Genomic DNA, 15,668 nt, shown 5'->3' with positions numbered 1-15,668 from the left:
CACAATAAATATAAATATAAATAATTAAATTAAATTAAATAATAAAAGAAATGTTAAAGTATTTGTGTGTGACACTAATATGAAGAAGAAATTTTGTGTTAAAGTTGGCAACCATAACAAGTGGCCTAAAATGATCATATTACCAGGTTGTACAATATTTTGAAGGTATTAACAACATACTTTTAAAGTTGTTAAAGAAATTATATTCAAATAATAATAATAATAATAATAATAATAATAATAATAATAATAATAATAATAATAATAATAATAATTTAATTAATAAAAAAAACAACAACAACAACAATAATAATAATAATAATAATAATAATAATAATAATAATAATAATAATAATAATAATAATAATAATAATAATAATAATAATAATAATAAATTCAAAATAAAAACACAAAAAGTAGAAAAATGTTGCTTTATATACTGCTCAACTTATTACTCTCTCATAACAATAACAAAATATCGATAGCTTCCATGGACATCCTGTCACACTCTCGCCGGAACAAATCTTCATCATTCTCCGCAATTTCCGACAAATCTTCCGTCACTACCGCTACTCCGGCCACCACTCCATTACGATATCTCGGTATCCCATTTTCATGGGAACACGTCCCCGGAATTGCAAAGAAAAATAATTACAAAAAAACTGAATCTTCTCAGAGTCTTCTCCCTTTACCGCCATTGATGAAGAAGTATAACACTAATCGAAGTTTTCAAAATGACCCATTTTTTGCAGCGTTTGTTGAGTGTTCAAAGGATAAAGAATTTCATGTGGGCGATTTTAGAAAGAATTCAAGCAATGAAAGAACCGGATTCGTGGTGAGTTTGTATACGTCTTGCATGAGATCGTGTTCGGTTTCGGAATCTATTGTTTACCGACGAAGATCGGATACAGATTATTTTTAGAATTAATGTCCTGTTTTATCTTATATTTTATGAGGATTAGAATGTTATAATGTTATAATGTGTGGTTAATTATATTCTTGTATAGAATCTTGTGAATGATTTCTGGTACGAAGTAAACTTGGTACAGGCATGGTAATGGTTTTTGAATCTTTTTTAGTTGTTTGAATAAAACTTCATTAATCACTAATTATGTCTTATGTTTTTAGTTAATTACTAAATCAGTGTTACTATACAGTACGGAGTATTTTTTTGGGACATTTATTTGCATTGTTATTTTTAATTTCGAGGTTATATGTAAACGAGTAAAAAAATAGAGCAAGTTTTTGTTTTTAGGAGAGAGCGAATATATATACCATAACGTACGAGGTCTAATCAAGTTATTTGGCATCAGTTTTGAACCTTTGGGTGTAACCAAGTTATCTTGTGGTTGTTTATGACTTTTTTCCAATTAAACTACCGCAAAAATCAAACGTAGGTTGAATAAATAATAGAGAAGACTAAACCCCCAATTCAATACTGAATGCCCGGACTATACATAAACTCAAAAACTTAAGCTTTTTCTTTCATAAGTTTCAAATTTAGAATTGTTTGGTAGATAAAAAATACTATAATTTTATTGAAATAAGACCACAGATAACGTAGGCATTTGTCGCCATTTTCCGCCCACAAACGTGTAACGACCCGGAGATTTCTGACCAAATTTAAACTTAATCTTTATATGATTTCGACACGATAAGCAAAGTCTATAATCTTGAGGGTTAAAAATTTTGAACTGTTATATGGATTCAGTTAACCTTTGACTATTCCCGACGATTCACGAACAATTATGTATAAATATATATATATATATATATATATATATATATATATATATATATATATATATATATATATATATATATATATATATATATATAATTTTGAACTGTTATATGGATTCAGTTAACCTTTGACTATTCCCGACGATTAACGAACAATTATGTATAAATATATATATATATATATATATATATATATATATATATATATATATATATATATATATATATATATATATATATATATATATATATATATGAATTCAATACCTAAATAATATCATATATTGTAATTAATAAATGTTAAAGATTCAATATATTATAATTAGTAAATATGATGTAATTAATAAATTGTATTATATTAAATGTAATTACAAGTTAAAAATATAATACTAATATTATTAGAACTTTCATTAATATTATTAATAATATTATTAATATTAAAATCTGAATTATTAATAGTATTATTTTCATTATAGATAAGAAATTTGATATATATATATCATATTATAATTATAAATTTTATATTATCATTATCATTACTAATAATATTATTATTATTACTATTATATTATTATAATTATTATCTATGATGTTAAGAGTATTAATATTATTATACTATATTTTTAAGATTATGTATAATACATAAAAACAGGCATATACATACGATATACTACTATAAATATATACACTGATGTACACGAAAAATATATATATATATATATACTGAGATATTTGTACAGATACATTATACGATATATATACATTATATAATACTTAATGACATAATTATACGTATATACAATAATTGAATCGAATTCAATTTCACATCTCAATCCATACTGCATATGATTTTTGTTTTTGTCTCAAGTTGTTACACATCCACATCTGATCGGACCAAGCGGTGAAGAATTTCAAACTGCCTTTAACTTATTTTATTTGATTTATTATGAACGAATATTTTTTTGTCTAACCAAGTAAACTAGCAGACAAAGTCCAATTGGATCAAATGAGCTGTAATGACATCATTCATCCTCTATATACCTATCTGCTATCACATCTTCGATAAAAACATCAAAATTAACAATCAGTTTTAAGAAAACTAGAAGAACCCGATTTCCTCCGTTCTTACACTTTTCACCCATCACTTCATCGCCATTTATCACCATTGAACCACTACCTGTGTAACCCGCTTACTTGACAACCTCGTCAAACCCACAAACAAATTCACCTTCGTGACTACGTACAACTACCAACCATATAAACTAACTAACGACTTCTACTCCTGTTTATTTTTTTTTTCTTCTGATAACAGCAGCAACAATAATGAATAAAGATATTGATGAAGATGATATCTTCTAACCTGTTTTCCTAGTCGAGAAATACCACCAAACACACTTTGATTAATCTTCAACCACCACCACTTTGTTGAGTTACCAAACTCTACAACACCATCAAACGCCACCACCTTTAACTCTTTTATTCTCTCCTCTCTTTTGATCATGTCCAAGAAAAACCAATTGATACTTTTGTGTTGATAATCGAATATCACCACAACTCACCTCACCCGCCACCTTATATTTTTTTTCTTTTTTCTGTGAACCATTCACTATTTTTTTTTTCTTTTCTTCCTTCTCCTTGGAACAACGATATACGCAGGAGTTACAAAAGATAAAAGAGGGTTGTGTTATTAATATTGTTTTTGTGCGGTTTCTTTTTCCTAGGTGGTCTCCTGTAATTTTTTTTTCTAACCAAATCATGATATGGAATTCCTCCTTTGTCCGACATTTACAAACATGAATTACTCCACTTGCTACTTTATTGACTAGTGGAGATTTAGAGAATTAGAACATGGGACAAATGTTACGTGCTATTTTTTTTTTTTCGGCCGAACTTGGAGAATCAACCAACAGATGACCAACTTGCATCTTCTTTTGGGCCAATGTTTAACTCACTTTTGCTGTTGGGCTGCTGGACCATAAACTTGATTTAAGAAGTGGGCTGAGTAACCAAGGTTGGGTCTGTATTACACGTATGTAATTTCATTTTTTTTTTTGCCTCGGTTGATTTAATTGTGGGAAAGGACGAACATAAACAGAAAACAGGATATTTAGATTTGGGTTATAATAATTTCGCAAAATCAAAGACAGAAGAGTGGTATTGGGTGCTTGTGTGTTAGCGAGTGGTTGCGAGTTCGAGTCCCGTCGTGGGCAGTTTTTTTTTTTTTTTTTGGAAAAGCTTTAGAAAAAGGGTAAACACTTTTATATTTCATTTTTATTATTATTAGCATTATTATTATTATTATTATTGTTATGATTATTATTGTTATTGTTATTAATATTAGTCTTATAGTTATTATTGTTATTAATATTACAAAAATATGTAGTAAGTAACAACTATTATTATTATTAGGTATTAGTAAGATTATGATTAATATTACTATCACTTTACTATTATGTAACATCATTATTAATGTTATTATTAGTATCATTAATAACAATAGAAGTACTATTAAAATTAATATTATTATTGTAAATGTTATTATGAAAATATTACGAACTATTATTAATATCAGTATTAATATCATTTATGTAATTATTAGTATTAACATTATCAATAAAATTATTATTATTATTATGAGTAAATCCTTATTATCAAAACTAACATTTTTAACAGCTAAATATTTTGTACATAAAATATACTCTTTACATATACTAAAAGTACATTAATATTTCATATACAATATATACATATTAATAGTATTTATATAAATACTTACATATAACCAACTAATAATTTTAAATATAATACTGATCATATAATATATTTAGATATTGACACAACTAAATATATAAAAATATTTATCATTTTAAATATATATACAAAATAAATAAATATAACATATAAAGTAAGATATAATATAAGTAAAAGTTTTAATGGATTTTAGAATAGATTCTATATAACTAAAAATATATAAATAACAAACACTAATAACTGAAATTATGTGATTCCATTATATATTTTAATAATTATACAAATGATATAGGTTCGTGAATCCGAGGTCAACCCTGCATTGTTCAATATAGTCATATGTATTTTTACTACAAAATACATTAGGTGAGTTTCATTATTCCCCTTTTATATACATTTTGGACTGAGAATAAATACAAATGCTTTATTAACTGTTTTACAATATTTATATGCGTGAATTTCATTAATCCCTTTTTAAATGCTTTCGCAATATATATTTTGGGACTGAGAATACATGCGCTGCTTTTATAACTGTTTTACGAAATAGACACAAGTACTTAAAACTACATTCTATGGCTGAATTATTAAACCGAATATACCCCTTTTTATTAAGTCTGGTAATCTAAGAATTAGGGAACAGACACCCTAATTGACGCGAACTCTAAAGATAGATCTGTCGGGCCCAACAAGCCCCATCCAAAGTACCGGATGCTTTAGTACTTCGAAATTTATATCATGTCCGAAGGAGGATCCCGGAATGATGGGGATATTCTTATATGCATATTGTGAATGTCGGTTACCAGGTGTTCAATCCGTATGAATGATATTTTGTCTCTATGCATGGGACGTATGTTTATGAGAAATGGAAATATGAAATCTTGTGGTCTATTAAAATATTGAAATGATTATTTATGTTAAACTAATGAATTCACCAACCTTTTGGTTGACACTTGAAAGCATGTTTATTCTCAGGTACGAAAGAAATCTTCCGTTGTGCATTTGCTCATTTTAAAGATATTACTTGGAGTCATTCATGACATATTTCAAAAGACGTTGCATTCGAGTCGTTGAGTTCATCAAGATTATTATCAAGTCAATTATAGATAGATATATTATGAAATGATATGCATGCCGTCAAATTTCGATGAAATGAAAGATTGTCTTTTCAATAACGAATGCAATGTTTGTAAAATGTATCATATAGAGGTCAAGTACCTCGCGATGTAATCAACTGATGTGAATCGTTTATAATCGATATGGACTTCGTCCTGATGGATTAGGACGGGTCCTTTCAAAACGTCCCACAAACGCCCGGAATGGGCGTTTGTGGGTGTTTGTGGAGGGGCGTTTGTCACCAAAAAACGCTAGTACAAACGCAAGTTTAGGGGACGTGGCACGTTTTGATTGGTGTAAATTTCATAGCCGTTGGTTTTTTTTTTTTTTTTTTTTTCTTCTATAAATACACTATCTTTATTTTCATTTTCACTTTCACACACTTTTATTCACTACACACTCACATATATATAAAAGTTTATATCTTCTTTTTGTTTTAGAAACTAAAAAATATGGATTTTTTAGCCTTAAGTATCGAATTGTTATTCGATTCAACGTCGTCCGAAGAAGAGGAAGAAATCCAACCAAGAACTCGTTTTCAAAGACAACCACGACTTTTTTTAATTAGAGATCGTGAAGCAGCGGGTCAATTATTGTGGAACGATTACTTTTGTGAAAATCCGACGTTTCTGGACGACATTTTCAAGAGACGATTTCGGATGCGCAAAGTTTTATTTCTCCGTATACGAGACGGTATTCTTCAACACTCTTATACGAGCGGGTCAATGTACTTTTGTCTAATTTATTTTATATTTTGTATTAAACAAAATAAAAAATAATTTAAAAACAATTAAAAAAAGAAAATGACACGTCACAGACTTACCATGACAAAAGCCCCCCATTACAACTCCCCCCAAAATGTCATGGTCCAGTCACAGTTTTTCTCCAAAAAGTGCATCTCATCCACTCCACGTCACAATCACCAATATCTGTGGTCTAATAAGGTCTTTTACTTGAAGTAGCTTGTAAAAAAAAATATGAACTTAATTAAGGTGAAATTATATAATTATCCTTTTTATTTTGGTATTTCCATTACTTTCAGTATTAAAATTTTGTTCTTATATATTATTTCACATATTTAACGTAAAGTCAAGTTAACAAATATATATATATATATATATATATATATATATATATATATATATATATATAAGTTTCAACTTCTAGCTTGAAATATCAATTCTACCTATAAATTTTCAATTTCAACTATAAACTTGGAGCTTCACCTAGCTATAAATTCTTTTAACTTCAACTTTGAACTTGTTACTACTAGTTTTGTCAACCATTATCTATACAAAACGGCCACTGCAAGTAAACCTATAAATGTTAGGTTTTTTAAAATAAACAAGTGTGGTAACGCTCAAACGTCGACCAATAATGCAAAGAGATAGTACTGCACTACTGCATGTGGAGTGTGGAGGTGTCACATTCATTTTGAAATAAGATTCTTTTATGTAATTATTACTCGTACTAAATAAATACTTAGGCACTACTCCACTACATTTTTAAAAAGCATGAAAATAACATCGTGGTGTACTGGTGTATCTCGGAGTAATACAGTATGTCAGTATATATACATCCATTATACGGAGTATATATATTTATAATAGTACGGAGTAATTCTTATAGCAAACAATGACTTTAGGGTGATGATATATACAACAAGTTTTTTTAATAAATCTACTCATTCTGTGCATTGACAGATTGTACTGTACAAACAATTAATGCATAATGTGAGTGGATATATCATCACCCATGACTTTAATACTATTCGGAGGCAACCGACGTCGTGGATTTGCCTTATTAGCAAAAGCAATGCCCCAATAGTGAAAAGTTAGATTATGGGTGTGGGTTTTAGACCTCGTGTATTGGGTATGTGCAACGCGAGTTAGAGGTGAGTGGGCAAAAATCCAACGCCAACTTTATCAAGTATCAGGTGTTGCTTTCAGGCGTTTAGTTTGAATTGGTTGGAATCCAACACCAAAATCAAAGGGTGTTGGTTTGATTATTTTTATTTTTCATTAATTTTAAAATATTATTTTTATTCTTTTTTGAGAGGTTAGGCTAGGTTATATAACTACTTGTATATTCTCGTGTTCTAAGTACTATCTTGTCTTTAAAAAAATTATTCTTATCCATTTTTAATACTTATCCAATTATATTTTAACACACCATCACAGTACTCTTAACCCACACCAAAAACTAACACCACAAACACTCCACACCAAAAATCAACACATCGTAATCATCAAAAATGTGCAAACATAACCAACACGAATAACCAACACCACACACAACTACAAATGGTATTATGCTTAGTTCGAGGCATGGGTAAGATTGCTATGGGAAAAAAAGAAGTGTGGGTGACAGGTGGTGCGGTGTGATTGGTCCAATTTTTTTTCTTTGTTTTTTAATATTTTTAATAGTATCGTTTTTTATCTATTTTTTACGCTTAACTTCTAATTATATTTTATCATATCATAACTTCTCATCCACACCCTCAATTCACACCACCCCATAACTTCACATTTTCAACTCATACCGTCACGTCATTAAAAAAAAAAATAAAAAAAAAAAAAACTTACGCCACCAATCCAGACCACACACCATAACAAATTGTCTAATTGTCAATCAACCTTCCTTGTATATACCTTATACTTAATATAATATAATACATTGCTTTCCATATATATATATATATATATATATATATATATATATATATATAGTGACAAAACAAGATTACTAAATTCTATTAGACTGCCCACAACAACTACGACGTTGGAGCTTCTTGGGGGCACCGTTGGAAGACTCCATTGCTAGCGAGCTTCCTTGGAACTTCTTTTCAAGGCCCGTCGTTCATCATGGTTTAGTATAGCATATTCAAGGACAGAGTAGTTTGTATTATTTTGTTGTACATTACCCATTAAAAGTAGTAGATTGTATTAATTAATTAATTAATTTAGGTGGGTCCATTTGATGGTTAAATGGTATGTCATGAATACTGGTGAATGTGATGAGTTAAGTCTTAGAAAAAATTGTTGTGCTGGCGCTGATGTGGTACATGTGTCTATCTTTGACAGGCAATGGCGATTTTAGGATCAAAACTCAATGGGGTCCTAAAATTTATTCGATAACCTGCACAAAATATTGAATGTGTCGGGTCAAATCGGGCCGGGTCGGGTCGTACCCAAAACACAAACATAAAATTGAATAATTTGTTCATATGTAGTTATGAGTGATGAGATTATATATATATATATATATATATATATATATATATATATATATATATATATATATATTTACCATTACACATTCATGTTACTTATTACTTACAATTATATAATGAATTCACTATGAGTACTCACAATAAAACATATATATCTCAACATAAAAATTACACATAATTTGTCATATTATATGCTTGATAGTAAATTTAACAAAATGTTTATTCTTAGACAAACATTACACATTTCGGTGCAATAATTTTGGATTATGTCATATTATATTACGTTTTGTTTTCATTATATGTTTGAAAAAATTATAAGATTTTTTAAATATCCAATTGATATTCATTAAGCAGCTTAATCCACTGATATATATATATATATAAATAAATAAATAAATAAATAATATATATATATATATATATATATATATATATATATATATATATATATATATATATATATATATAGACGTACGACCTAAATTTAAATGGATATGAATATGACTATGGATGAACAATAACTAAATGAATATGGCTTCACGCTCACACTCGATCCATATCCGATCCGTTGACATTCCTAAGATGAAGGATTGAAGATAGAACCAAAAGAAATTCTGATGTAGAATGAAGTAAAAAATAATTAGAATTGGAATTCGACAAAGGTTTTTTTTATTTTTATATATAATACATTTAATGGCTTATACTATAAAGTCGTAAGTGAGCTAATTTCAAACACTTGAGTCAAAACTATGAAATTATAATCTCTAAAAATTTATGGGTCCCATTATTTTATTTAGTGGTGTCCTATACAAAAAAAATAATTTTTTTTGATAAATTTTGAAAAACTAGTGGTGTCACTGGACCTCACGGGTCTTAGTGTAAAGTCAGTTGACAGATGTCATGGTTCTGAGCAGTCTTAAGGCATGGTATAAAAGAGGTAAGATGTAATCATGTAGACACTCAGATCAATCGTCAAAGGTGGGAAGAAGGCTTTGAAAAAGACTCAGGGGGTCACTTCTGAATGGATAGAAAACATATACGGAGGGGAAAAAACAAAAACCACATAAAATCTCACTTACGACGTATTTAACATGTGATTAAGTACTAAGATGCATGTGGGAGTTTGTATTATTGGGTTACAAACACAATTAGTAATATAATTAACCATGTGAAACGAGGGAAGCAAGTTGCATTTGTAAATAGTAATATAACCACACTTAAAATAGCTATAACTGGTAAGAGCCTAAGAGGATGATAGCTTACTTTTAATGTATAAATTGAAAACTATGAGTAAGACTTTGTATCAATAATTTATGCAAATATATATACGTAGTAATATCGTAATGATGCTGATATGGAAGGCTAGTGTCTCCTTTTCCACAATCTTTTCTTTTTTGTTGAATAATAAATTATAGATATACGGAGTATAATAAATTATAGAGAGATAGATATCAACCCAAATATTGTATTAAACAAGTTAAATCGATTGTTACCATATCTTGACCTGACGTTATCAGAGGAATTATTATTATTACTATCTATCTATAGTTTCTATTAAAATTCTATAACGATGATGTCATTATTAGGCTATTTCCTTTGTTAACAAAAAATCAAAAATAAAAAGAAAAAAATCTAAGCAAATGTTGATGATGTCATTAACATTAATTAAATATTTTATTATTTATTTAAGATTTTTATCATATATACGGATATACCATTCTTAACTTTAATAATAACATATTTACCCACTTAAATATGATTATATCATATGGGTCTATTTTAAACATATAAACTCGTCATATTACTCATTTATTCAACCTTAATGTGATACGTCGTTATGCCCTAATTTTTTTAGTGATAATTATTCATGCTTGCTTTTTTTCTTCTTCTCCGAACTATGTACTATGATATTAACTACCATAATCAATACATGCTAATCATCTAATCATCAACGGTATAAAGCTATTATAAGGTGAGAATACATAAAGTGATCATTATTAGTTATCTTTATATATCTTTAGCTGACTAGAATTTTTTTTATTGTTGTTATTTTCTCTTAATTGATAGGCTACGGATACTATAAATCACGTTTCGTCAATATTTTTGTAAAAACAATAACAAGTTTAGTCAGAATATGTGGTTCTACGGGTCATTAAACTAAATAACTTTAGCATTTACGTTCACTTAATACATAAATATATCGTTAAACTGTTTTAATTTAAACAAACCCGTGATTCCACGGGTCATTTCACTAGTATTAACTATTAGACAAAATCCATTAATTTTACCGAGAGCGTTTACGTCTTTTCACTTTTTTTCCCATTTCCAAAAAGACCCCACACTTTGTTCAAAATTTAAAATCGACCCCCCAAACAGGAGGGTAACGTGTCAAATCAATATTTTCATAAAAAAATTTAACTAAATTCCACCCAAATATTCAACGGGTCATATCTTCTCGCCTGCAACGAGTTAAGTTTTTCTGTCACCATCGTTAAGCTCGAAATAATTTTACGAACACAATGTTACTAACTATACGCAAAACGGACACTTTTTTAAAAACGCTAAATATTTGAGTCCACCTTTCATACACGTTGATTTTTTCCTCACGGGCTCCGTACCTATTTTCATCTATTAACAATATATACATATGAGTCTTATTATTATTTTTTTAATTATTTAGTAATTTTTTTGATATTACTCGGTAAATATTCTATTCTTAAATCATACGGAGTGTTAATATAAGCTAACGAGTTAATTGCGTTAAATTTTAAAAAGTCAACAACTCCATAGCGTAATGCGGAAATATACATATATTGTTAATTTAAGATAATATCTAAATCTTTGACGGGTTATACTTTTTCGTTCGACTCGAGTTGCGCTTCAACGACATCACCGTTAGCCACGAAATAATTTTTCAAAATAAACATAATTATATACATTGGAAACCGAACCCCGGCGCGAAGCGAGGGTTGAAAAACTAGTTATCATCTAAAAAGTCGAGAGTTCAAGTTTCATTTGAATCAACATGTTAATATTTGTGGTGGTTTTAAAATACGTGTGTTGTTAATTGTTCCGGAAAAAGAGTAATTGTAAATTGTTATACTATTAGATTTAAAATTAAAATGTATAAAAACGTATAATATTAGCGTCTAGCTTATGTAGTTTTCACTTTTGAAGATGTTAATTTTTTGTAAGGTATAGAAATATGATTTTTTTTTTTTTTTTTTTTTTTAAAGGCAACAAGATTATATTAATCACAACAATAAGAATACAGCATATACCATTCGACCTTGATCTAAACTCGAACTAAGTTGCACAGGATGCAACTAAACTATGAGAAACACGACCGAAAATTACAACGAAAATACAAACACTATATATTTAAGTAAACCTTAGGGCTTGCAATCTAAGTTAACCAATCAATACAACTATTCTTCTTTGATCTTAAGGAGATCCATTCGAACGCAAGGGATTGTATCTCATTTAGGGCCATCGGGGGGTTCCAAGACTTACCTTGAAACACCTTTTTGTTCCGATTTTTCCAAATAAGATACAACTTGATCCATCTAACCGCTTGCCATAAAACACGACCGTCACTTGTGGAAGAGGAAGGCCCACTATCGCTTATACAATCCGCCATATTCGAGAAGTAATTGCCATTTAGGCCCCACCATTTAAGAACCCGAGACCAAACATCCGACGCTTGCTTACACAATAATAACGAATGATCAACCGACTCAACATCTTCATCACAAAAAGGACACCGCACGCTATTAAGGTCGATGCCTCTTTTATCGAGTTCAAGCTTGACTGGAAGCCTTTTCTTTTGGACTCACCAAATAAAGATTTCGACCTTTTTAGCTACGAGTTTATTACGAGATGTACCTTGTGACGAGCTGAAGTGGCTGAGCAATTGAGAGTCGATGATCGAGGAGAGTTTCTTTACCGTGAACAGCCCATTATTTGCTAGGCTCCAGCTCCATTTATCCTTGAAGTCGCTGAACGAAAAAGCTGTTAACATGGAGCAAAGTCGATCAATTCGGTTGCAGTTCTGCCCGAGGGTACCCGCGTCCAGTTCCAAGCTAAATCAACACCATTTGAGCTCTTTAAAACACGATCATTGATATAACAGCCTTTTGAACTTTTGAGCCTATATAGCCGAGGAAACATGTTGCAAAGTTTATCATTCCCGATCCAATGTTCGTTCCAAAAAAGTGTTGTGCTGCCATCACCTATCGTCTTTATGAAAGAACACTTGAAACCAATATGCAATTCTTCAATTGATGTACCTGCTACAAAGATATTTCGCCAAAGGGTCGATGGCTGAGAGTGAATAAATTCACTTTCCTCCATAAAACCTCAAAACGAACCATAAATGCTACTAATAACTTTTACCCAAAAAGAGTCGGTTTCAGTTTTAAACCTCCACCACCATTTCCCTAGTAAGGCTAAATTTTTGCCTTTTAGGGACCCGAAATTTTACCCCCCATTCCCGAAATTATTTAGTACCTTTTCCCATTTTACCCACGCGATTTTTTGACCCGAATCCGCCCCACCCCAAAAGAAATCTCTCCTCACACTCTCAAGAATTTTTAACACACACGGCGGAGCACGAAAGAGCGAGAAATAATATAACGGGAGACTATTTAGAACCGATTTGATTAGGACAACCCTTCCTTCAAATGACAACGAACGCATTCTCCAACTCGAAAGTCTACTTTTAAACTTTTCTGTAACCGGTTTCCAATCACTAACTTTGTTCATTTTGGAATCAATCGGGAAACCAAGGTACATGCAAGGAATTTTACCAACTTGGCAACCAAGGAGCCTAGCAATTCGGTTAGCTTCTTCAAAATCAACTCCAACACCGTAAAGACAACTTTTATTGAAATTCACTTTCAAACCCGAAGCAAGTTCGAAACACTTAAGAAGGTTCCTAAGATTTAACGCATTCAAGTTTCCCCATTCTCCTAGAACATTGTTGTCTCCGACTTCTACTCCTTTAAATAATCCTTTATCGGTAGCCGCCTTTGCAAGAATATTGAGTCCTTCCGCTGCGATTATGAAAAGAAAGGGCGAGAGAGGATCGCCTTGTCTAACCCCTCTTTCAAGTGAGAACTCGGTAGTCGGGGATCCATTTATCAAAATAGAGATTGAAGCCGACTTAAGACACGCTTCGATCCACTTAATCCATTTAGACTCGAAACCCATGCTCTGCATCACATCAAAAAGGAAAACCCAGTTAAGACTAACAAAAGCCTTTTCAAAATCGGCTTTAAAGATTAGGCCTCTTTTCATAGAAACATGAATTACTGCGGAATAGAAATAGAAATGTTATTTAATGTTGTGGAATGACTTGGTTAGACCATTATCTATAAGATCGATGAAGGAACTTCATTTACCATTAACGTGATGATCTTAAAGCAATTTAGCGTGAATCAAATGAGGTTACCGGTATCGACCTTTTGAAGAAACAAATATGTTATTTTTCTTATCAAATACTACCTCCGTCCCACCACAAGTGTCCACATTTCCATTTTGGGATGTCCCATTTCAAGTGTCCACTTTGTGTTTCAACCAATGAGAAGATGTTATTCTGGAGAGAGAAGATTTCTAATTGGTGGAGAATGAAGTTAGTGGGATTTCCTAAAACTCTGTGCAAAAAGTAAGTGGACACTTGTAATGGGACGGAAGGGAGTAGTTAATATAAACCGATAAATGGATAAATTTTTCTATGATTATTCCATTAATCATTGATACGATGATTAATATGAATACCGAAACGATATTATACATGAATAATGTCATGTTGTATCAATCAAGTAAACTTGATACGAGTATTATTCAAAAAATCTATTGACTATAACAAGTATATTACGAGTAATATTAATTGAAGTGAGTGAGTGACCATACATATCAAGTCAACTGTTGATGGTAGTAACGACGTTTAATTTGGTGGTGGTGGGCCCGTGGGGGCCTTTTTTTTTTTTTTTTTTAGCTACCACAAATAAAAGCCCATTTTAAAGTGTCGGTTTTGAATTAAGCCATCGATGAAACCAGTTTTAGATATGATACTATCTACCCAATTTTTTAAGTGAATATGGTAGATCCTAGATGTGACTGCTTGCTCACCGATTAATCAGAAAATTGGTTTTAATCTTTTTAACTTCTAACTAGTCTAGATTATAGATACAAAGCATGTAATATATAAAATTTTAACGTAATTTTTTTTTATTATAGTAAAATTTTCATTTCATAAAACTGTTTGACTTATTGCGTTCCAAGCCTCTGTGATGTGTCTATCGTGTGCTAACTGAACGGGTGATGATCTAATTTGTAAATACACTTGTTTGAATTGATCATTATATCTAATTGTTGTTTCGGTGACAGTAAATCGTATGATCTTTTTCATTAAATGTTTGAAGGTGACTTATGATTTAATACAAATACAATTACTTTGCCTCCAAAAGAAAAAAGAAACTTTTATTTATGACGAGGATCATCATCAACGTTATATAATATTTAGATGTCACGATCATCAAAATAGAAATATCATGTTCGAATTTCTCTAGACAAACGTTGTGCTATTAAGGGAAAAGGTGAAAAAGATGGTCACATAATAATAAATATCATAATTAGACTCTCCACCATATTTAGAAAAACTCAAAAAAATGATAAACGTATTGTTGAAGTATTATAATTTACATGAAAAACTTTACTCACCTACACGTTTATATATTTGAGCGATACTGATATAGAGGTAATAAGAGTCAGACTACTCAAATATGTATTTCTCTTTCAATCCTTTCATCACAAACTTATGTAATAACGT

General features: G+C 30.2%; 1 protein-coding gene across 1 annotated transcript; it reads left to right on the top strand.

Annotated features, from left to right (window-relative positions):
- Positions 1-490: 490 nt before the first annotated feature.
- Positions 491-12,130, top strand: LOC139859347 (uncharacterized). Its single transcript, XM_071848139.1, has 3 exons — positions 491-835; positions 1,008-1,027; positions 12,073-12,130. Exons 1-3 carry the CDS (start codon positions 491-493, stop codon positions 12,128-12,130), a joined length of 423 nt encoding a protein of 140 aa, XP_071704240.1.
- The last annotated feature ends 3,538 nt before the right edge of the window (positions 12,131-15,668 follow it).

This window comes from Rutidosis leptorrhynchoides, chromosome 7 (genome assembly GCF_046630445.1).
Source record: "Rutidosis leptorrhynchoides isolate AG116_Rl617_1_P2 chromosome 7, CSIRO_AGI_Rlap_v1, whole genome shotgun sequence".
Lineage (NCBI taxonomy): Eukaryota > Viridiplantae > Streptophyta > Magnoliopsida > Asterales > Asteraceae > Rutidosis > Rutidosis leptorrhynchoides.
Note: the sequence above shows the minus strand (reverse complement) of the source record. Positions and strands in the feature narration are given on the sequence as shown.

Excerpts from the sequence above, each read along its gene's own strand:
- LOC139859347 (XM_071848139.1), top strand. The coding sequence starts at position 491 with ATGGACATCCTGTCACACTCTCGCCGGAACAAATCTTCATCATTCTCC. Across the intron at positions 836-1,007 it reads ATGAAAGAACCGGATTCGTG|AATCTTGTGAATGATTTCTG; the intron begins GTGAGTTTGTAT and ends ATTCTTGTATAG. Across the intron at positions 1,028-12,072 it reads AATCTTGTGAATGATTTCTG|GCAACAAGATTATATTAATC; the intron begins GTACGAAGTAAA and ends TTTTTTTTAAAG.